The sequence below is a fragment of the Heloderma suspectum genome, chromosome 2, assembly GCF_057233095.1.
Source record: "Heloderma suspectum isolate Gila_16-S chromosome 2, 16-S_ref, whole genome shotgun sequence".
NCBI classification, from domain to species: domain Eukaryota; kingdom Metazoa; phylum Chordata; class Lepidosauria; order Squamata; family Helodermatidae; genus Heloderma; species Heloderma suspectum.
The window spans coordinates 297,842,738-297,867,351 of record NC_139459.1 but is presented as its reverse complement, the minus strand read 5'-3'; the positions used below and the strand labels follow the sequence as shown (position 1 = coordinate 297,867,351).

Genomic DNA, 24,614 nt, shown 5'->3' with positions numbered 1-24,614 from the left:
GCGAACTAAAATGGACAAGCATTGGGCGAATTTAATTCAGGTGACCATCATATCTACTACTGTGGGCAAGAATCCCTTAGAAGAAATGGAGTAGCACTCATAGTCAACAAGAGGGTGGGAAAAGCAGGACTGGGGTACAATCTCAAAAATGATAGAATGATCTCAGTACGAATCCAAGGCCAACCATTCAACATCACAGTAATTCAAGTCTATGCCCCAACCACTGAGGCCGAAGAAGCTGAGGTTGATCAGTTCTATGAAGACCTACAACACCTTCTAGAACTAACACCAACAAAAGATGTCCTTTTCATCATAGGGGATTGGAATGCTAACATAGGAAGTCAAGAAATCACTGGGATAACAGGCAAGCATGGCCTTGGTGTACAGAATGAAGCAGGACAAAGGCTAATAGAGTTTTGCCAAGAGAACACGCTGATCATAGCAAATACTCTTTTCCAACAGCACAAGAGGAGACTCTATAAATGGACATCACCAGATGGTCAATATCGAAATCAGATTGATTATGTCCTTTGCAGCCAAAGATGGAGAAGCTTTATACAGTCAGTAAAAACAAGACCTGGAGCTGACTGTGGCTCGGATCATGAGCTGCTTCTTGCAAAATTTCGGCTTAAATTGAAGAACGTTGGGAAAACCACTAAACCATTCAGGTATGACCTCAATCATATCCCTTATGAATATACAGTGGAGGTGAGGAACAGATTTAAAGGATTAGACCTGATAGACAGAGTGCCTGAGGAACTATGGACGGAGGTCCGTAACATTGTTCAGGAGGCAGCAACTCCATCCATCCCAAACAAAAAGAAATGCAAGAAAGCAAAGTGGCTGTCTGATGAGGCTTTACAAGTAGATGAGGAAAGAATGGAAGCAAAAAGCAATGGAGAAAGGGGAAGATATATCCAACTGAATGCAGAGTTCCAGAGAATAGCAAGGAGAGACAAGAAGGCCTTCTTAAATGAACAATGCAAAGAAATTGAGGAAAACAATAGAATGGGAAAGACTAGAGATCTTTTCAAGAAAATCGGAGATCTCAAGGGAACGTTTTGTGCAAAGACAGGCATGATAAAGGACAAAGAAGGCAAGGGACCTAACAGAAGCAGATGAGATTAAGAAGAGGTGGAAAGAATACACAGAAGAACTATACAGGAAAGATCTTAATGTCCCTGATAGCCATGATAGTGCAGTCATTGAATTTGAGCCGGACATCCTAGAGAGTGAAGTCAAGTGGGCCTTAGGAAGCATTACTAACAACAAAGCTAGCGGAGATGACAGTATTCCAGATGAGCTATTTAAAATCCTAAAAGATAATGCTGTTAAAGTGCTGCACTCAATATGCCAACACATTTGGAACACTCAACAGTGGCCACAAGACTGGAAAAGGTCACTTTACATTCCAATTCCAAAGAAGGGCAACGCCAAAAAGTGTTCAAACTACCGTACAATTGCGTTCATTTCACATGCCGGCAAGGTTATGCTCAAAATCCTACAAGCTAGGCTTCAGCAGTATGTGAACCGAGAACTACCGGAAGTACAAGCTGGGTTTCGAAGAGGCACAGGAAATAGAGATCAAATCGCCAACATTCGCTGGATCATGGAGAAAGCAAGAGAATTCCAGAAAAATGTCTGTTTCTGCTTCATTGACTACGCTAAAGCCTTTAATTGTGTGGATCACAACAAACTCTGGCAAATTCTGAAAGAGATGGGAGTACCAGACCACCTTACCTGTCTCCTGAGAAACCTCTACGAGGGTCAAGAAGCAACAGTAAGAACCAGACATGGAACAACCGATTGGTTCAAAATTGGGAAAGGAGTACGATAAGGCTGCATATTGTCGCCCTGCTTATTTAACTTATATGCAGAGTACATCATGAGAAACGCCGGGTTGGATGAATCACAGGTCGGAATTAAGATTGCCGGAAGAATTATCAACAACCTCAGATACGCAGACGATATCACCCTAATGGCAGAAAGCGAAGAGGATCTAAACAGCCTCTTGTTGAGGGTGAAAGAGGAGAGTGCAAAAGCTGGTTTAAAACTCAACATTAAAAAACGAAGATCATGGCACATGGCCCCATCACTTCCTGGCATATAGAAGGGGAAGAAATGGAAGCAGTGACAGATTTTACTTTCTTGGGCTCCAAGATCACTGCAGACGGTGACTGTAGCCATGAAATTAAAAGACGCTTGCTCTTTGGGAGGAAAGCTATGGCAAACCTAGGCCGCATAGTAAGAAGCAAAGACATCACCTTGCCAACAAAGGTCCGTCTAATCAAAGCTATGGTTTTCCCAGTAGTAATGTATGGCTGTGAGAGCTGGACTATTAGAAAGGCTGAGCGCTGAAGAATTGATGCTTTCGAACTGTGGTGCTGGAGAAGACTCTTACAAGTCCCCTGGACTGCAAGGAGGTCAAATCAGTCCATCCTGAAGGAAATCAACCCTGAGTGCTCATTGGAAGGACAGATATTGAAGCTGAAGCTCAAATATTTTGGCCACTTAATGAGAAGAGAAAACTCTCTGGAAAAGACCCTGATGCTGGGAAAGACTGAAGGCAAAAGGAGAAGGGGACGGCAGAGGATGAGATGGCTAGATAGCATCACCGATGCAATGAATATGAACTTGAGCACACTCCAGGAGAGAGCGCAGGACAGGAAGGCCTGGCGTGCTATGGTCCATGGGGTCACGAAGAGTCGGACACGACTTAACGACTGAACAACAACAACAACAACAATTAATATCACATTTAGTTTGGCCCTTAGCTGCTCAAAAAGCTATGCTAATCGGATTGGATATACATTTTAAAACAAACACATATACCACTTGTAGGAATTAATTCACATTTAAATAAATCTGCATAAACATGGTCCTGTTTTTTAACAGTTAATGCATTATTTTCACTCCTGACCAGATGGAGGGTGTTCCGCCTCTTCCAGATGGGGTTATGCTCCCTTTGAAAGAGAAAGTTCATAGCTTGGGGGTTCCCCTGGTGTCATCATTGTCACTTGAGTCTCAAGGGGCCTTAGTAGCACAGAGTACCTTCTACCAACTTCGTTGGGTGGCCCAGCTATGTCCCTATCTAGACAGGAATTATCTGGCTTCAGTCGTCTATGTTCTGGTAGCCTCCAGATTAGACTACTACAATGCACTCTATATGGGTCTGCTTTTGAACATGGTTTAGAAACTGCAGTTTGTCCAACATGCAACAGCCAGACTGACAGCCAGAACATACAGCACCGATTCTAGCCCACCTGCACTGACTGCCTGTATGTTTCTGAGGTGCTGGTCTTGTCCTATAAATTCAGTTCAGGGTGCTGGTCTTGTCCTATAAAGCCTTACATGGACCATAATACCTGACAGAGCGCCTCTCACAGTATGAACCTACACCTACACTACAGTTAATATCTGAGGGCCTCCTCCAAGCGGGTTTTGGAGTACAGCAATGAGGGAGAGGGCCTTTTCAGTGGTTTTCCCACCCCACCTTTGTAAAATGCTCTCCCCAGTGAGGTCAGCCTGACGCCAACATTGTCATCTTTTTGACATCAGGTTAAGACTTTCCTCTACTCCCAGGAATCTGATGGCATATGATGGGACTTGTTAATTTAGTTGTTTTACACGATCTTGACATGTTAACTGATTTTTAGCTGTTTTTGAATTGTTTTAACCTTTTGTATGTTTTAACCCCTCCTGTAAGATACCTTGAGTCTTTTTTAACAAAAGGTGTCTAATAAATTTAATACATTGAATCATAATCATAATAATTTCCTGCGTCACCCCTTTCACAGACGCAAAAAGGAGGGGGAAGAGAGAACCTGAATGATGACAGAATTTGCTTTTCATCTCAAGGGTATTGTTGTTTCCCACTCTAGCCTTGACCAAGTGACGAGAAATCCTTCTCAACAGACTAGAAAGGGGGTGTAATAAAACACACTGCACATACAGAAAATGTGATTTCGACTGATGTTTCAGATATAAAGGTGATTCTCTCTTAACCCTCACAATACAAAATGTAACATCCTAAAATCATTTGGACAAAAGTATTTTCCTTTCCCGCTCACCAATTTATTATTTATTGTTTCTCTTTCTTTCCTGATATATTGTTATTTCTCTTTCTTTCTTTCTTTCTTTCTTTCTCTTTCTTTCTTTCTTTCTTTCTTTCTTTCTTTCTTTCTTGTTATGAGGTACATAACACCAAAGTCTGAGGCTTCTTTCTTCCTCATGCACAGACAGGGCTCATAGAACCAGGCATAACACATGCCTCTCTCTCTCTCTCTCTCTGAATACCAAATGCTGGGACAAGCAGGGAGAAGATGCTGTCCTCATGCCCTGCTGATTGTAAGCTTCCCAAAGGCATCTGGCTGGCCACTGCTACAGAGTATTGAACTAGGTGGAGACAAATGTGTTGCCCAACACCACAAACTGAGTACAAGTCAATGGTTGGGTCTTAGCCCGCAAACACAAAAACAGTCTTTTGATCTCACCATTTTATGCTACAAACTAAACACCTATTTCACAGAAGGCAAGCCAACTAATTTCTCAATATCACCTTGAAATAAATTCCTGTAAAATTAATGTAGAGTCCAATTCTACAGGACTGACACTTGTTAGATGGAGGGCTCCAGTTTCAGAGCCCTCCATCTGTCCTAGGCCCTGCTAGCAAGAGCCAGGCAGACCAGGAGGAGCACTGGAGGCTTTTTCAGCCTCTCTGTCCTCCTTCGTTGTATTTTGAGACAGACGGGCACCTGAGCAAGCCTGGCTCACCTACCTAGCTGGGGGACGGAGGCCAAGACGCTTGTGGATCCATGCCCTCCTTCCTCTCCCTGTCCTGTCCACTGGCATGCCCCCTTTCCTCCCTTCCCATCCACTTCTAGGTTACAACATTGCTCTTAGGAGAGAAGCTGCCAGGGAATTTTCTGCAGTGGCTGGGAGGGGTAAGGAAGTGGGAGGGGCAGAAATATGAGTGGGGATTTTTCCCTTCTGGGACTGTAGCCCTGTCTTCAGCCTCCTCAGAGAGAAAAATCCCCAGTATGCTATGGCCCCTCAGATACTGGACGATTGCAGGGGGAAAAGAAGCCATCGTGGCTTCCCCCCTGCATGCGCACGCACTGTGCGTGCGACTGTTGTTTGCATAATTACCCGTGCCGCAGTGTGGGTTGCCATGTCATGTGAACCCAGCACATGGTGGGGCTGGCTTTGAACCCACCCTACAACCCCTACTGCATGTGATGGGTTGTAGGGTGGGTATGAAGCCACCCCCACCATGCACTGTGTTTGCACAACACGCCAACCTGTGCTGCAGCGCAGGTGTTATGTGAATCACAGGCACGCACACAGCACGCACATGGGCAGGGAGAGAAGCCATGATGGCTTCTTTTCTCCCGTGATCATCCAAACCTGGACACTGCCTGGGGGCCATAGGATTGCTCATGTAGTCCCCTAAATTAATAGGAAGATCACCTCCAATTCAGTTTCCCCATTTTCATTCCTCTTGCTCATTATTTCTGTACAGTTACCTCTCAATCCACAGTTAGAGAAAACAACACAATTTGATCACCCAGATTTTTTTTTTAAAACTAAAAATAATAAAATGTGCCTCTGTAACCACGTGGATAGTTTAGGAAACTAGACTGGTGCAGTGGTAGTGATGATCATAACATTACTTGCATGGTACTGAATTGTAATTATGGGTGACTGAAAGAAATTAACATTCTGTACTTCACAAAACAGCCACCAGCTATACGTGTTCCCAAATAAAAATATGATACATAGGCTGCAATGTAAGCAAAATGAAGTACATCTTGAAATGCCTTTATAGCGCAGTCATACACATATGTATTTGGAAGAGGCTAGAGGCAGGATGAACTGACTGAGGGTGCAATCCTATGCATGTTTAGACAGAAAAAAGTCCTATAAGTCCCGGAATCCCACAGCCAGCTTCTCCCACTTTGCCATTCCTGAAAGCCCAAATATGAAAAGAGATTTAAACCAACAATCACATACACATTCAATGATTTAAAAACCTCCTGGTTTAAGACTAGTGTTAAGGCTTTCTCATGTTGGCTCAAGCTCCACAAAGCCAGGAAATCAGAAGCTAAAGCTGATGCCTTAACTGATGTGCCCTGTAATCAGTGAATATGTTGTGCAATGTCACAAATTGTGCTTGCTTACAACTTCCATACAGGACCAGGAAAACATGGGGCATCTTTGCTGGTCCCAGGCACTCCATCTTCTCCCTCTGGATTTGGGCCTGAAAGACTCAGGAAAAGTGTGCATGCATGGAGGGTAAGTTGTAAGCAAGCACAATTTGTGATATTGGACAACATAATCCCTGGTCATGGGACATATCAGTGAAAGAATCAGCCTTAGTTTCCAATTTCCTGGGGAACTTGTGAAATGTGGGCTCCTATGTGCTCTTTTAATATTTCCAGTCTATGCAGAAGGAGGTGGAGGGCATTCAGGACCATTACAAGCTGATAGGGATGCTGGAGAAATTCGAGATGGACTAAAATGAGCTCAGATTTCTAAGAATCCAACCTGTGGAATCTGCTGCACAGCGACCCCCTCATGCAGCATGGAGTCCATTGACTTTTGGATTTTTTTTTTTTTACTTTTCCAAAATTTACACATATTTATTCATAGGAAAATACGCATGTTTCTGCTGAGGAAAAAGTTGACTGGACTGGGGGATACTACACTAAATGTTATGTACTAAGGTGAATTATGTAAATTCTTACAAAACCTCTTAGGTAATTAGTTGCGTATGTTTTCGCATGATGAAAAAAGTATTCACATCCATCCGTCAGCAGACAATGGAACAAAAGGTGCCTGACAATTCACGGGAAATCGTGGGTTATCTAACCCAGGACTGCAGGGAAACGCATTGTCTGTGAGCTTCTTCTGTTTTCTGTAAACAGAATGCGATTGGGGATTGGGAGCATGATGTCCAAACCCAGACTGTTGGAATTGTTTAGGGGCTAAACAACCCAGCCATTACCCGCTGGTTTGTTGTTGGGTTAACCGCTGGGTTGTTTAGCCCCTAAAAAAATCAGTGGCCTGGATTTGCACATCATCCTGACAACCTCTGATCGTGCTGATTAGAGGTTGTTTACAAAAAAGCCAGCCACTTTAAAGGAGCAGTTATTAGGCCACTCCTGAAAAAGCCTAACATGGACCCAGAAGATGTTAACAGCTATAGGCCAGTTGCTAATATTCCCTTCCTAGGCAAGGTGCTTGAGCAGGTAGTTGCCAGCCAACTTGAATGAAACTGATTATCTAGATCCATTTCAATTGGGCTTCATGCCTGGTTTTGGAACAGAAATTGCCTTGGTCACCCTATGCCTTGGTCACCTTTGCTGGGAGAAGGACAGCGAGTATGTGACCCTTTTGATCTCTTGGACCACTCAGCAGCTTTTGATACCATCGACCATGGTATTCTTCTGCATAGGTTGTCTGGGCTGGGAGTTGGAGGCACTGCACTGCAGTGGTTCTGCTCCTATTGGATGGATGATTCCAGAAGGTGGTGCTGGGGGATTATTGCTCTGTCCCTTGGCAGTTATGACATGGGTACCACAGGGTTCTATTTTATCCCCCTTGCTGTTCAACATCTAAATGAAACTGCTGGGGAAGGTTATCCAAAGATATGGGCTGAGGTGTTGCCAGTATGTAGATGAGTCCTACCTCCATCTCTCCTTTTCATCAAATCCAGGTGAGGCAGTGGGCATTCTGAGCCAGTGCCTAGATGCAGTAATGGACTGGATGAGGGCCAATAAATGGAGACTCAGTCCAGACAAGACGGAGGTATTGTAGTGCGTGGTTCATCTGTGCAGCTAAGTGATATTCAACCTGTTCTGGATGAGGTTGCACTCCCCCTAAAGGATCAGGGTCTTAGTTTGGGGGTGCTCTTGGATCCAGCATTGTCACTAGAGGCACAGGTAGTCTCCGTGGCACAAAACACCTTTTATCAGCTTAGGCTGATATAGCAACTATGTTCTTATCTGGACAGAGATAACCTAGCTACAGTTACCCATGCTCTGATAACCTCTCCTTTGGATTACTACAATGCGTTATACGTGGGGTTGCCTTTGAAAACGGTCTGAAAACCTCAGCTGGTCAAAAACAGGGCAGCAAGATGGTTAACAGGGACTAGCCAATATCATCATATTATGCCAGTACTTTTCCATCTGCACTGGCGGTCAGTCCATTTCCAGCCCCGATTCAAAGTTCTGATACTAACATTCAAAGCCCTATGGCTTGGAGCAAGGTTACCTGAAGGATTGTCTCCTTCCATATACACTTGCCCAGACCCTAAGATAGTCTTCAGTAGTCCTTTTCCAGGAGCCCCCACCAAAGGAAGTAAGGTGGGCAGCTACTAAGAAGAGGGCCTTTTCTGCTGTGGCATCCAGGCTGTGGAATGAGCTTCCCAGAGAGGCTTACCTGGCACCTACGTTATGCTCTTTTCAACACCAGGTGAAGACCTTTTTATTTTCCAAGGCATTTGGGGGGGAGGGGCTTCTGTTTTAAATCTGGTACTGTATTTTAAATCTTTGCACTGCTGCTAGGTTCTATTTGGTTATTATTTTTATTTTTTATACTGTAGTTTAAAACTTTTATATTGTATTTTATCATCTTGTATTTTATGGTTTTAATTGTTGTGAACTGCCGAAAAAACTTCAGCTACTGGGCAGCATAGAAATGTAATGAATTAATGAATTAATGAATGAATGAAACATAGGACATTGTCCACACTGCTGCTCACGCCATTTATGTAGTGCTAGCATAAACGACCTCTAGAGCAACACCAATAGCATCTGCTGGTGTGATGGATTTCCCTGAAAAACATGCCACGCCAGCAAACACTATTTGGATTGCGCTAAAACGTTGCTTACACTTGCACTATGTCAACTGCATAAGCAGAGCAGTGGCATTGGACACTGCCGGTAAAATATAAAAATAATACCAGTAGCTAAAATAGTTATAAAATGAATCCTACAATAATCTGAAAGCTGACTGGAATAATAAAAAAGGCCTTTAGGGGTAGGTGTTTTTCTGTGTGTACAGGTGGGATGGAGAGACATAGAATGGAGGTCTAACCAACAGATATTCAATTAGGAAAATAAGAATGGCAAGAAAATATTAAAATCATATATGATTTTGTACATTTAGCAAAAATAAGAAGAAGGGGGAAGTTGTATTTATTTGTAGCAATAGTATTAATACTAAAATACCAAGATTAAAATAAATTCGGACATAAAAGCTAAATGTACTGAACATAATCCACAATGTGGATTGTTTATTTTTATGAACAATTTTTTAAATCTCAATACAATCTATGGCAAAACCACTTCCATTACTTCTGGACTATTTTCTACAGTTTCAGATTATCCACCAGTGTCCATGTCTCCTTTTAAAGCATTCATTGCTGAGTCATCAAAACCAGCAGACATGGGGATTACATTCTAATTCAAAAGAACTGGTTCAACTTTGGAATTACTTTATATTAACACTGCATTTGAAGCAAGGCAGATATTAAATGACATTTCACATATATGCACAACTGTAACACTGGCATTATATTTGCCAAACCTAAACAACAGCATACTAATAGTAGCTGCTAGAAGTCTGAATGATGGCTGCAAAACAACACCAGAGGGGAGAAAAATATTTATCTGCAATTGCCCATGTTTATGAAATGCAAATGCTGATATTCTGCCCTTCAGAAAAATGGGTCTCTACATGTGGAATTTCATGATAAAAAGCTTTAACGTCCCTGTTTTCTCTTGATAAACCCTGCTGGTTTACTGGTGCGTGAATGTGCTGAAATTGAATTACTGTACAACAGCAATTACTTTTCACAGTACACCTATAATGGGAATCAATTCAGCAGTGAACACCAGGTAGTCAGAAGAAGGGGCAAGAAAAGCAGGAGAAAAGCCCAATAAAGGGGGAAATCTTCTCTTCTGTATGAGAAGATTTCATACATTTTTCTGTATGGCTATAGCATAAAGTTTAAAACAAAAAGAAAAAGAAAGCCTATTCTATTGCACTCAAGAAAGTGCTCTCCTTTTTTTTAGCATTATCAGTGTAAATCAAACAGCCATCTTTAAAAGCACTCTACATTAGTAGAGTGAAAACTGTTGGTTAAAAACCATTTTATGTCTCTGAAAAAGCTGAGAGAATATTTTTAACAATGAAGCTGGTGGTACTTCATTTGGCACATGACCTTTACAAACCCTCTTCAGATTCTTTCATTTATTTCTTTTATGTGCCTTTTTACAAGTAACATAATGAAGCAACATGACCATTTCTCTTTCTGCCAGGTAGATGATTGTGGCAGACTGAACATTCTCTTCATTTGTAAAATACAAGCTCTTCAACTGACTAATAGGTGCCTGAGCACTGCCAGTCAACAAAACATTGTTTGATTTCAGGCTACTCCAATATGCTTCTGTGTATATAAACAATACTTAAGGTATTTGCTCGTAAAGGTAGTGGCAAAATGGGGTACCTATGTCAAATTTGAAATATGCTGCTGGAAGGAGGGTTGGATTATCAGAGGTCCCTAATCTTCTGGGGCCAGTTTGTACATTTTGAATTTTGAGACTCTTATGGCCACTCACACAAAATGGGTGCCATGGTGGCCATAGTGAGCCACAAAGCACCCATTTCCCCAAAGACAAAACTGGTCAGGAAACTGGCAAATGAAGAGTAACTTCTTCAAAAAACTAAGTTCAAGGCAGAAGTAGATCTGATCTCCAAAAACAAAAAGCCAGTCTTCTGAACCCATAGTTTCCTGCCCCAGCTCCCATTTCATAGAAGGCAAACGTATGAGGTGGGAGACATATATACCCAAATGCCAAATTGTATACTTATGCCCACAAAGCCAACGAAATATTCATTTCATAGAAGGCAAACTGGTGATGCTCAAAGAAACAGACAGGCAAGAAATCCACCCACACGAAAACCCCAGACAAATACACAACACTACACCAAAAGTGAACAAACAACCTAACATGGGGACCCAGGGGCATTCTTAGGAATAAAGATTGCACTGAAGACCAGTGCTTCACTTTGCAGCATGCCTGCCTCTCAATTAATGTTTATAAATTTAAAAAATCTATAAAAGAAATACAAAATCAGGAGTAGCAGTGAGTCTAACAGGCACCAAGGGTTGTGTCTGACGGTACCACTTTCAGGACCCCAGGATTAGAATGTCATAGAAGAGAACGTTTACATTCACATTGATGTCTTAGGTTTCCATCACCTGCTGGACATTTTACAGAATGCTGCTCTCTAGGTTATTCACAACAATTAAACCCATAAAATTCAAGACAATACACAAGTTTAAAAGTTTAAAACTACAGTATAAAAAACATAAATAATAGTAATCAAGTAGAAGTGAACAGCAGTGCACAAGACCACAATATTGGCGCCAGGTGATCCTTTCATTAGTGTAGTTTGGGATTTGCAGGCAACTGATATCCTGCTGAGTATTGTTCGAAACTTCATTCCAGAATAATTTTTCTAATATATTTTACTGGTTTTTCAATTTAACAATATATTATATGACTTAACAATGTAGGATATCAAAAAGGATATCCGTACATTTTTATCTTGACCCTTGTTACGTACAATAATTTGATCTTTGGGCATGTCCAAAAAGATACGAGTCAGGAATCAGGATGCAAGGTTCCTGTCCCTGCTCCTTGGGGAAGAGGCCTCTGATATAAAAAAAAATCTCTCCAACCAGGAAGAGGACTGGATTCCGGAAGCACCAATACTTGGCCAATACCTGGCAATAACTTGCCAATACCTCGGATCTTTCGGCAACGGTCAGGTAAGCCTTTACTGGCCCCTCTAATTACATCAGAAAACAAGGTGGAGGCCTTTTCACTCGAGGCAAAGAGTTCCTTCTGCCCTTAGGGCCTCTTGATAGAGGTCAACTGCTCCCCAACCCCTGTGGGCAATCCCACAGTGATAAGCTTGAGCTCCTTCTCTGCTGGCTCCAGCTCCTCCTGTTCAAGGAAAGCTGCTTGGTAATCATCTTCCCTAGGCCTTCTTTGTCCAGGGTGCCATCTCTGCCATGGAGGGTGACTGACATAAATTACAACAGATTGAGCATCTGGACCTCTTGAGGCCAATAGGCCTCTAGGCAACAAAATTTGGCTCAATGCAGCAGCTGTTGAAATTGGTGGGAGTGCTGACTGGTTTCTTTGCCCCGCCTCCTCGGGCAGGGAAGTTGCTGGTTCTAGGGCTATCCAGCCTCCTTTCCTTATTTCCAGGTGGGGGCTGAGACCCTTCATTATCCCTGCAAGGGGAAGGATCATATGCCTTCCACCCCTCCACCTTATCTCAACCTGTGGCATCCAGCCCTGGCTGGATAACAATTTATTCTCCCTCATCTGCAAAGTTTCCACCTCATCAAAGGCCAGCACCATCCTCATCCCTCCTTCCCTCCTCACCTGCATCCAGTGGCCCATTTAAACAGCTCCATCCCACCAAGAAATCACAGCCCCTTTCCTTGGCCAACCTCTCTGAAGGCTCCAGGTGGCTGTTGACATGCTAGCGAACTCCTAGCGCCTGTGCATGTGACTTCAAAGGCTGGATCTGGGGCTTGCGCCTGCTCCAGTCTGGATTCTGTTACATCTGGGAAGAGGGGAAAGAGTCATCAAGGCCCAGTGGTTTTCTACAAGGGGTCAAGGCCCATTTGGTTTTCCTCAATGAATCTGCAATGGATTCTTTAATTGCTTTCACCACAACTGGGAAAAGTATTTCTATTTATCAGATAGTACCATGTTTTACAACAGCCAAAGTATTTTGAAACACCTTACGAATTTGTTAAGACAATTCACATTACAAACTGCACTGTTTTCTTATTGAAAGAAAACACAGTTCTCCTCTGTTCCCTCTACTCTCTTGTAGGAAGATTGCTGTTCATTTATGGCAGTTGGCTAGCTCCTGCTGCCACTGCTAAACGGCATTATAATACAGTCCAATGACCCAGAAGTATAGCAGAAAACCTCCTGTTACAGTCATGCAGGCCCAGCAGCCCTTCCTAAAACCATGAGACTAATAATTCCGATCACGGGTTAAACGGGTAGGACTAAGTGACCGATGCCGCAAACCTATATCCACTCACCCAAGAGTAAGCCCCATGGAACACAGTGGGACTTACTTCTAAGTAGACATGTGTAAGACATCATGCCGTAAGTCTGGACTTCCCTTTGCCTTTCCATCCCTGCTCTCACCTAGCAGGATGCACTGCTCTCCTTCTGACAGAGAGAAGAACATGAGCAAAAGATGGCAGCTGTAGATCAAAGCCTGATTCATCCATTACCTCTGCCATCCCACTGAGGTTTTAAAAAAAGCGAGTCAGGTGAGCAGGGTTTGCTTACACCAGTGGCCCTTTGGTCTGGGAGCCTGCGATACTACTATGGAAAGTAACAACATTCCTGGCTTTATCTACACCAGGAGTGGGGAATCAGGCCTCGGAGCCAAATGGAGACCTCTTAGGGTCCCAATCTGGCCATCCAAGGTTCCCCAGATGGCCAGATTGGGCCTTCCACTGGCCCCACTCACTTTCCCCTGATCACCAATAGTTTGTTCTAAAACATTGAGATGCCTTTCCTAAGGCTTCGCTACTGGCAAAAACAGCTTTAAGCTACAATATGCTGGTAATCTTTGTATTTCTGGCCCCACCCCCTTTGCCACTGGGCCTGTCCTCTTTGCCTTCAGCCCTACCCAGTCCTGGAGTGCGACCCCAAAGAGCTTCCCCAAAATTGAATTTGGCCTTGAGGCTGAGAGAAGTTCCCCACCCCTGATCTGCATGAAGCATTTCCTTCAAGATGTTACCAGAGTGGTGTTGGGGCCACCAAACTGCAGTGGCTGCCATGCTACTGCTGTAAGGTATGGTTCAGCTCTAAGTTTTGAACATTTTGTGCTGTTCACAAAGCACTTTAATTTCTAGTGGGTAACCAAACAGCAAACGGTGCTGGTTTCTGACACAGAGTACTTAACTAGCTTGTGCCACTTCAAGCAGAAATGAGCAATGGCCGTATTAGCTGGACCATGGGATCAGGCTGCTCCATCTAAATCTGAAGTCTGGTTGTGGGTCATCAGCTGGAAATAAAGGCTGGACTAACACATCCAGTTGCTTTTAATGCATAGTCATTTCTACAATTACAATACACTCGAATATTCTGAAGGGATGTAAAATGCTGTCAGTTCTGAGGACATCCTACTTACGGCTGCCTCACAAATCTGGTTTTTTGAAACTCTGTATGTCAGAAATCCTGGCTTCCTAAATCCACCCAAAGCTGCAGTTGATCAAAATATGCTGTTTCCTCACCTTCAACTTATTCTAGAATCTCCTGTCCCTCCATCCCAGAATGTGTGAATGACCACTAGAGTTTTACAAGGGGGAAGCAGCGGAGAGATGCTGGACATGCTCAGTTTGAGCAGAAAGCAGGGAGAGTGATGGAAGCCAGCATCCCTTCCTGAGTGTCTCCAGGCTACCTGTCTGAAATGAAGCGTCAGGTTGCTATGAAAGGCTATGATATCCATCTGGGATCAGCTCTAAGTGAAAGTAGCAAAACAGCCTTGCCATTTCAGAACACAGCAGATATAAACAAATATATGCAACTTTTCGTTATCCATAAGGCTGTGAATACTCCATGCTAAAAGAACAACACCCAAATAAAACAGAAATTCTGCACCAAAGTAATCCAAATTCAGTGCCAAGAAAAGCAAAATACTGTATAAATTATGCAAATTGAGGAGAGTTGCATACTTTCTGTTCATTTAGTTTGCCATATTTATTATTTTGCACAATTTATTCTGGTTTTGCTAGTAATGGGCAGGGGCAATGAGTTTTGCAGAGCATTGAAGCTCCATGCCCATTCACTGAAACCATTGTCCAGCCATGCCACTGGCTTCAGAGAGTTCAGCAGGTGTTGTCCATGCACTTTAGGCCTAAGGTCTAGAAACGTGCTCTTTTTTTTTTTTTTTTTTTAATGAAACCTGAAATTCACAGGAAGCCAAATTCTGTGCCCAATATGTATCCTGCAGGTTTCCTGTGCTCCCACAGAACTGCTGAATCCCTGCTTTATAATGCCAATGAATCTTTTGCTTGCTTTTCAGTCCCCTTTTTAAAATGTGTTCCACAAATAATATGAATTTTAAAATAGTCCTAAAACAACAAATTGCATTCAATAGCTCAGAGCAACTAATCCTTGGGGAAGTCCTATTACAAAGACAAGAACAAAATGAATAGCAATAGTCAAAAACCATGTACCAATTACTGCCAACACGGCTTTCAAAATAACTCATGTGTCTCTACAGAGTAGGGAGATTCTGACATTTAATTCCAGGTCTCCATCTCTGAACTGCTTTCTTTTGTATTAAAAAGAAATACTGATAGCTAGAGGATGGAGTAAAGAAAGTTTATGTGTGTCACAAGTGTGCACCATCTGTAGAGTACAGCACCCATGAAGATGAGGCATGTGAATTCACTTCCCCACCATGTGCTCACTATACACACTTCGCTGTCATCTGTCTGTTTGTCTGTCTACCATTGCCCTTCAACTTTTCTAAACGAAGCGCTCTAAAGCAGGAATTTGAAATGCACAAAGAGAAGACAACTGTGTTATCTAAAGTTAAACACTTCTGCTTGCGGTATAACGAAACAAAGGCCATCATCAACCTTGTTGTTCTGAAGTCCTTCCACATGTCCATTTCCACAGCACTGCACTGAGGTACCATGAGTGTTAAGATCCTAAGTCAGACTTCCACAACATGGCACCCTCCAGATGAATTGGACTACAAGTCCCATCATCCCCAGACAGCAGGGTCAATCATTGGGGATTATGGGGAATGTAGTACAACATATCTGGATGGCATCCAGTTGGGGAAGACAGCTCTAAGTAGATCGGTACAAGTACACAAAATGTAAAGGGGAATTATCTGCTACAAGAGCTCAGCCCAAAATTCCTCTCAGCTCTTTTTTAAGCACTCGATTTCCCCCTCCCTTCTTCTGTGGGAGGGGGCAATTTTCTAGAAATTTTTGGGGAGGGTTGCCACTTACCTTATTTAACCTTAAAAGGTGGCTGACCTTTAACACTTGCCACATCCAGTTTGCATTGGTATGAGGCCCTATCTACAGCTTTCTACCAGCCACACTTCCTGGAATGTCTTGTGTGCAATGTCACTTCCAAGGCGTTCTCGGAAACTGGGAAGCAGTGAAGAGAGCCTTGCATCGCTTTGTATGCATCTCTTTTTAAAAAAGTTAAAAGAGCAAAAAAATAATGTAAAATCCACCCACCACCTCATAAGGCTAAGTTTTATTTATTTGTTTGTTTATTTCTTTATTATGTTTCTATAGTGTCCAATAGCCAAAGCTATTGTAGGCAAGCAGCAAATGCCCTACCCTCCTCAAAAAAAAAAAAAAAAGGAAATTTATCTTCTACCCCCACTCCCAAGTAACGGAATATCATCCCACCCACCCCACAATATTTGGGAAGCCAGAAGCAGGATTGTGGCCCAGCACTATGTGCTACCTACCCTCACAGCTTCAGCCTTTTTATGAAACATCTCCTCCATACTCTTTGCTAGCTTCTTCACAAGTTGAAGGCCATCAATTTCTTCTATGGCGACATCCTTCTCATATTCTTTATATTTCTGCAAGAGAAAAAGAAGCTGCTAAGAGGACCAGCAGAACTACTACTGCAGTTAGATACTTAGTATAATTACTTAGGGAGCAATCCTATGGCCGCTAGTCAGCGGCTACACGGCCATAGGATAGGTCGGTTCCTGGAGAACCGACCTCCACCCCTCCCACGCTGCCTCGTACGATTGGCCTCATGTTCCGCGCTCATAAGAGGAGCACAGAGCAGCAAAAATGGGGCATTCCTGGGGACAGGCCAGGGCAGGGAGGGTGGATGTGCCATTCCACGCTTCCTATGCATCGTCCGGCATTCCCCCCCTGCTCCGACTTCCCGTGGCTAGACAGCTGAAGCCGGCTGTCTAGCCACGAATGCAGGGCAGCTGAAGCACGGAGGGGAAGATCCCCTCTGCACTGCTCCTGCCCTGCATTGCATAGGTGGTCGCCTCCGAGTTCGGAGGTGGCCGCCTATCCCAATAGGATTGCGCCCTTAAGCTTGAAAAACATTTGTGCAGCCCGGAGATACTAAACACAAGCGTATTTGCATGACAGAGCACATGAACTGCTGGTTGTTTCCCAGGTGGAACAAAAGTAGGTTGTCTTCCTTCCTGAAAACGGTAAAAAGATATTTGGGCATGGCTTTATGCAAGTGCAAAACAGTAAGCAAATACTGCAAAAGTAAAATGATTTTTAATTGTGGTGATTCCCTCACAGACACCTGTGTGTGTGTGCACGTGCATCACACCTTTCCACCAAAAATGGCACTCATGGCGGCCAGCAATAATAAAATACAGCTTAAAAATAAAATCTTAATTAAAGCATAATATACAAACAGATCCATTAAAACACAATTAAAAATATCACAATAAAAGAAATAGGCAGCACCCAAACAATTAAACCCCCCTTCAGCAACAGACTAGCTTACATGCCAAAGGCCTGCCTGAATAAAAACATCTTTGCCTGCTGGCAGAAGGACAAAAGCGAGGGGGCCAACCTGGCCTCTCCTGGCAGTGAATAACAATATTCACAGTATGACAATATGCACAACAATATTCATTGTTACCTACATGCTGAGATTTGTCCTACTCCCGGGTCCATTGTCTGTTCTTGTGCCTTGATTCAGGACTAATTCAGGACTAATTCAAAACACTATAATTCAAAATGCTACGCCCCATATGTGAAACTGCCAAGAGACGCTTTCATGTGCAGCAGCATCAAGAACCATAAGGTACTTACCACATAGGCCAAGACTGTCGAATATAAGGATTAAAGGCCTTCTCAGGCCCCTTATGTTCTCACATGAGCTCTGCAACCCCACCATACTTAAAACACACACACACACTGGACCATTTTCAAGGTTAGGAAACAATGCCCTTAGTAAAGTGCAGCAACTATTGCTGCATGACCTAACATCAACCTCTCCACCCATTATGAGTTAAAAGTACAAGTGTCAAGATGCATAGGCAGTGCAGAATTTGCAATTTGTTTGCAATTAACTGGCAAGCATTTGGAAGGGTATGGAATAAGTAATGAAAAAGTCCTTTGGCCAGTGAAGACGACGAAGATGTAGGCTAGCCCCCTATGAATCGTCAAAAAAGAGGAAACTTGTCACCAAGAAAGATGACTGAAGAGGGTGGTAATTTGCATGAAATGTTCATATGCTAGTTTTTATGTATAGCTACAAATTCAGAAATAAGTATTATAATTTAAATAGAAAGACAGTATATCTCACCATAGTGTGGAAGACTGTGACCAGGTGACCTGTGTGTCTGTCTGTTCAGTCTGCCGTCCAGGTGCTAAGTGTTGATGGGCAGCAGTTCTTATGGTTCTTTATCTTTAAACTAGAATTGGACAAGGCAGCCTTTCAAATAGAGGACGGTCCTCGGGAAGCCCTTCAAATAGAGGACAGTCCTCTGTGAAAGAGGACACATGGCCACCCTGCTAATTTGACAGGGATGTTTATGCTTGAAGGGTGGTTACATGGGGGGACAGAGTTGAGTACTGCAGGACTAATGGGAGGAAATGGCACACGTGGTTGTGGTGATAAGATTTTGGCAGACAAAATGTTTATGGGTAGCATACTGGCATCAGATGGTGAAGGCAGGTACCTTTAGAAGTTATCCAGTGGCTATTTCCATCAAATGTTTCAGTGAAAAAGACATGGGTGTGGCCTCAGGGGCCTGCTGGTGGGATGAATTTAGCTCTCCAACCATTTCAGTTCAGTGTCCCTGACACATCCATGCTAGTACCAAGAATGTGCGATGTTTGCCTACAGACTCCTCACATGATTGGGCTCAGCCATCTAGTGAGTAGTTCTCAAATGTTTTTCAGGAGCATTGAGTGTTTCAGCGACTTTTCAGTTGATCTTCAGACACAACGACCTGGGTCGCACAACACGACAGCCCACTATGCATTAATTTACCCACAGGATGCTTTTGCACGTCACTGGGTGCCCACGGGCACCATTTTTACATGTTGCCCACGGGCGCCCGGTTTCCCATGGGTTGTGATGTCGTGAGCACCTAGCCGGCAGGGTTGTTTGAGGGCTAGAAAACCATCAAATAATCCATGGGCTTGGTCCACATGATACGACAACCCACAGCAAGCCAGGCACCTGCAGGGCACCATGCAAGAATGACACCCGTGGACATCCAGCACAACACGCCAGCCCCCGCAGGTAAATCAACGCATAGTGGGCTGTCATGTGGTGCGAAACAGTTCGACATGAATGGGACAGTAAGTGTCAGGGCTTATTGCTCAATGCAAGGACTAAGGCCTTTTCTGAGAGGATCAGGCTACCGTTTACCTGGTACAAGCGAGGATGAATACAGCTTCTATTCTTGTCTTTTTATTACTATGGAACTGTAACTTCCATAGTTATAAATGAGATTTGAAGATTTATACACAGAAACGAGTCAGTTAATCCGAGAAAAGCCCATGCAAGTGGGGAGAAGAGAGCTTCACGTTTTGTCGAAAGGCTGTAGTTTGGAGACAGAGCACCTGCTTTGCCTGCAGCAGGTCCCAGGTCCAATCCCTGCCACCTCCATGTAGGGCTGAGAAAGACTCCCTCTTGCCTGAAAGCCTGGAAAGGTGGTGCCAGTCAGCATAGGCCATACTGAGCTAGATGGATCAATGGTCTAATTCAGGATCTCTGTTCTAACTTTCAGCTCCGTCACTTTCCATTTTTTTCCATATTCTTCACATTCACATTTTAAACAGCAAGTTTTATTGACATTAGCAAGAATAGTGATATTATTCTCTAAAAATTCTTGGATTAATGCTGTTCATCCAGGGTATTTCTGGATGGAGGGCTCCCATCACTAACAACTGAAAGGCAGCTATTGTGTCTTTTCTTCCTTAATGGATTTTTCTTTTTCTGGTAAGAAAAAAGATGGAAGAAGTAGTGGGAAAACACAGGAGGGCTACAAATGGAAGATAACAATGCCTGGACACTAGGCTGTGTCCCCAGTAAAATTCTGTGAATGAGGAAGGGCAATAGCACAATAAAAGCCTTGTCTGGAAGCAATTCCAGGCTCTTCTTTACATTTGCCATTTTTAAATGCATCCAAGCATACAGTGTAATTCTGCAAATGGAACTGCTATGGTCAGCAGATCCAGGAGGGGTATGATTCCCCTTCTCCCCGTAGTCCCACACACACACTCAAATCTGCTCCAGAGCAGAGTTTCAGGTGGCACAGAGGGCTGCAGGGGGGAGGACAGAGGGGGACAGTTTCATTAGCACAGGGTCCCCCAACTATTTTGGACCTATGGACACACTTGGGAATTTGAGAAACTGCGGTGGGCACCACCACAAAATGGCTCCCATGGAAGGTGTGGCTATTTGTATAATGGCTGCCTGACCAGTCAAAAGACAAGTGATTCTCCCAAGAAACTGTACAAGCACAGGAAGTGTCCAAACTCCATAGCCAATCCACACATTTGACCCCACAGAAGCACAACAAAATACCCACTTAAGGTTATAATCCTATGCATGCATACATTGAACTCAGTGGGAATTATTTCTGAGTAGACCTACACAGGATTGCTCTGCTCATCCTATACACACACACACACACACACACACACCTACCCCTTTCTCCAGCCCCAAAGGAAAGAAAATGGCCCCAGGCTCAGCCACTCTTTTCTCTACCTGACACTCCTAACTCCTCTGCCATCAGAATCCCCACCCAGGAAGGTTGTGTGTGTGTGTGTGTGTGTGTGAAGAATGAGAGAAGGAGCTGGGAAGTGTCAGGATTTCCCTGTTGACTACTGAATACTCCAATGGCCAAATCAGCACTCAGACAAAAGGGCTGCTTTCCAAGGCTTTAATTCCATTTACCCTAATGAGGCATACAGATGCTAATTGCTAGAGACTCAGTGCACTACAAAGGAACAGCCATCTAGGGGTCAGTTGATCTCCATTTGGGAAAAGGGCGGCAATTCTCTGAACTTAAGGGGTGGGAGAGGAAGATCTCCCCCTCTCCCGTGATGCTTCTGGGCACAGCTGTTGACGTCGAGCCAATCAGGCTGAGTGCCGAATCTCGGCCCCTGCGATCTCTCGCTTGTGCCTGCGTCTGCGCCTCGTGTCTAAAAGTTCAGGTTGTCCCTCCCTCTCCATGCCTTGTTCACTGTCACTCTCAGGGATGTGAGAAGGGGGGGCTCCCCCTCCAGCTGCGACTCTGAAGTCTGGGAAAATTTGTCCCCCACAAATTGCCTCTCTTCCTCAGAATCAGAGCTGCTTTGGGCTCAGATACAACCCTGACAGGAAGGGAGAGAAAAATAACAAGGTTAGGGGCTGGGAAGGAGGGGAAATATAGAAAAAGCCAAGCTAGAGGCTAGGAGGGGGAAGAAACAGTGAGCGGAAGAGGTGGGGGAAAAGAAATAGTGAGGAGGGGACAGGGGGAGAAACAGAAAGGCAAACAGATAGAGGGGAGAGAAAGAGCAAAGCTAGAGGCTAGGAAGGGAGAGAAAGAAGAAGCTATGGATGGGGGAGTGAGAGAAATAGCAAGGAAAGGGGATGTAGAGAGAGGAATAGTGAGGCTAGAGGCTGGGAGTGAAGAGGGAGAGATCAAAGGGAAAAGGTCTGTGTGGGTGGAAAAAGACTGAAAGGGGCCAGAAAGCAAGTCTTTCTTTTCTTCCTGCCCACAAAAAAGTTGATCAGTGACAGGTTCAGGGAAGGAGAACCTGGATCTGTTTTTCAAGGTTTTCATTAAAAATAATTTTTGAAGGGGGCAGGTTGTGGAGAGCTTTGTGGGCTCCATTGGAGGTCCCCGTGGGTGCCACTAGTGGGGCACTAGCATCGTGGTGGATTTAACCCAGTAGCAAGGAAGCATTTAACCCATTTCTACCCTAAAAGCTACAGCTTGCCTACATGCCTCTAGCAGCCAAATTAAATAGCCTCTTTTAATAAGAAAAAGAAACTGAATCATCTTAGATTACTTAAAGGAGAGTATTTTTTTCTTCTACCTGCCTATTTTCTTTGCAAACAGATGCCAGGGATTGGGCTGTTTCTCCATCAATTTGTGTGTTTTATTATTGTGGACTCACCCCTTTGATCATATTGTCTAAGATCAATAGCTACTTCCTTTTGACATAATTAGAGAAGATCAAAAGAAGACAATGAACAGAAGCAGGCAGGTTTCTGTCAACAAAATTGTAAGTCAAAACATCAATATTCAATTATTGAAATCAAAGGAAAGGAAAACCTATTTTAAATAATAAATAATTAGTGATTAAATACCATTAATTTGCTTTCCTTATTTTGACTTTATCTGGTTTGGGTGGGGGAGGGGTCAGCAGGAGGGGGAATCTGTTCCACCAGCAGTGTCCATTCCACTGGCAAATGGAAACAGTTGGATATACACTATATGTAGTGTCTAGATATTCTTTAGCAGTGAGCCCAATACAAAATGAAACCTAAATAACTCTTACAGTATACATACATTAGAACCATTAAAGAGAGGAAAATAGTAAAAAAAAAAAAAACTGCTTAGAAAGTAATAAAAGCCTACAACTGCCAGTTACATCAAAATCTTGTCATATTCTCTAAGTGAATGTGTGCAGATGTATAGAAGACCAAGTGTCTACAGTCTTCTGTTTTGCTGTATTACAAGAAATATTCAAAATACCAATTCCTTTTGTTAGCAGAATCAGCATTTGGGAAGGCGCCCTGCACAGCCCAAGAACATTTATCATTTCAGAAAGGCAACACACAAACCCCACATTAATTCTGCAGCTTCCATTTTGCCAGATCATTTCACACAAGCACAATGGAAAGAGAAACACTATTTCACTGTCGAAACTTTTAACACTGTTCATGTACTTGGTCAATTTTTTAGTTGCGTGTTCACTGAGTATCTGGTAATAACATGCCAAAAGCAACTCACAGGAACTTAAAGTGAAATGTTTGCACAATCAGAAAAAATCATTGCAACCTGACTACAAGCTATATGATCAAGACTACTGCCTAGGTCAAAGAAGTCACCCTACCTATTTTATTTTTCTTATTTCAAGGTGGGGAACAAATTCAATGCAATGGGCAGCTATGATGGACAGGATATCAACACATTTTCCTCCTGAAGCTAGATAGCATAGGTCAGAAATTATATAAAATTTTCATCCTCCTGCCCTCTAGGGGGCTCACACCAATAGAAGAAACACTGTGGACAAGAGATTACCACTGCTGTTCCTGCAGCAGCAAGAGCATAAGGAGGGAAGGCTTCTCACTCTCCTGTGACTATGGCTACAATGGCATCTGAATCAGAAAGGACCAGCAGAATGGAAAGAGAGGCTTTCTGCCCTCATTTTCCCCCTGATGGTGAAAGATACCATGAAAGGAGACAGGTTCTTTCCCTCAGCAGAATTTAGCCTTTGCTGGCAAGACCTCGGGTAATAAACATGCAACAAATAAGTAAATCTACTGGTGTTTTGAGGGAATAATTAGTTAGGTTCTCAGTTATTTGTATACCAAACATATGTATTATGAGAGGAGGAAGACTCAAACTCCTTAGGACACAATCCTATGCATGTTTAGACAGAAAAAAGGAGCTAAAATTCCCAGCATGCCCCAGCTAGCTTGGCTGGCTGGGGCATGCTGGGAGTTGTAGCTCCTTTTTTCTGTCTAAACATGCATAGGATTGCACCTTAAATTAATCTAATAGGGGGTCAAACTACATGTTACATTAATTGTGTACTGTGTGGCTGACATTAATCTCTTTTTTAACTCTAGAATAAGTGTGTGCAGCCCCAATTTGGATTGGGACCACTATGCACCGGGAGGGTGAGATTAAACCTTCCCACACAATTTTTCCCAACCGCCTCCCCCCAGCCCCATGCACAGATGTTAAAAAAGGGAAAAGGTTTCTATTGGCATCAAAAAAGGGAGGTTATCTTCACTTAAACCCAGAATGTTTATCAATAAAAACTGCTGAAAATAAGTAGTTTATTTCTTTATTTATTTGCAATATTTATATACCACTTCTCATTTGAAACTAATCCTGAAATGGTTTACAAAAGAATAAAAAACAAACAAACAGAAACCACACACAATAGTCTCATGAGGCTGGTACAAAGATAGCGCAAGCCAAAGCAAATAGGTATGTTTTCAAGAAACGCCTAAAACATGCCAGCGTTGAGGCCTGATGGACTTAAAAGGGGAGGTCATTCCACAGGTTGGGCATCACTGCAGAAGGCCTGTCTCCACGTCATCACCAAATGGAAACCTATAGGCCATGGCACGGACAACAGACGCCCCCTGAAGATGGTAATAGCCTGGGAGGTTGGTATAGGGGGAAACGTTCCTTGAGGTAACCTGGAGTTGAAAGAAGGAGGTGAACAGCTAGTCCTTCCACAGAACAAATACAATATTTCTCCAGGTGCCTGTACTGTGATGGGCAATATAGAGAGAGGTGACACATACTGTCCCTATGCAGAATTGTAGGCTTAAACG

At 43.3% G+C, this 24,614-nt stretch overlaps 1 protein-coding gene across 1 annotated transcript in view; it reads right to left on the bottom strand.

Moving 5' to 3' along the window:
• CACNA2D3 (calcium voltage-gated channel auxiliary subunit alpha2delta 3) overlaps positions 1 to 24,614 on the bottom strand; it is an 821,063-nt gene that overhangs the window by 622,507 nt on the left and 173,942 nt on the right. Inside the window, exon 3 of the mRNA XM_084829826.1 lies at positions 16,567 to 16,683. Within this exon, the coding sequence (XP_084685952.1) occupies positions 16,567 to 16,683 (117 nt within the window). The remainder of the gene's footprint in view (positions 1 to 16,566; positions 16,684 to 24,614) is intronic.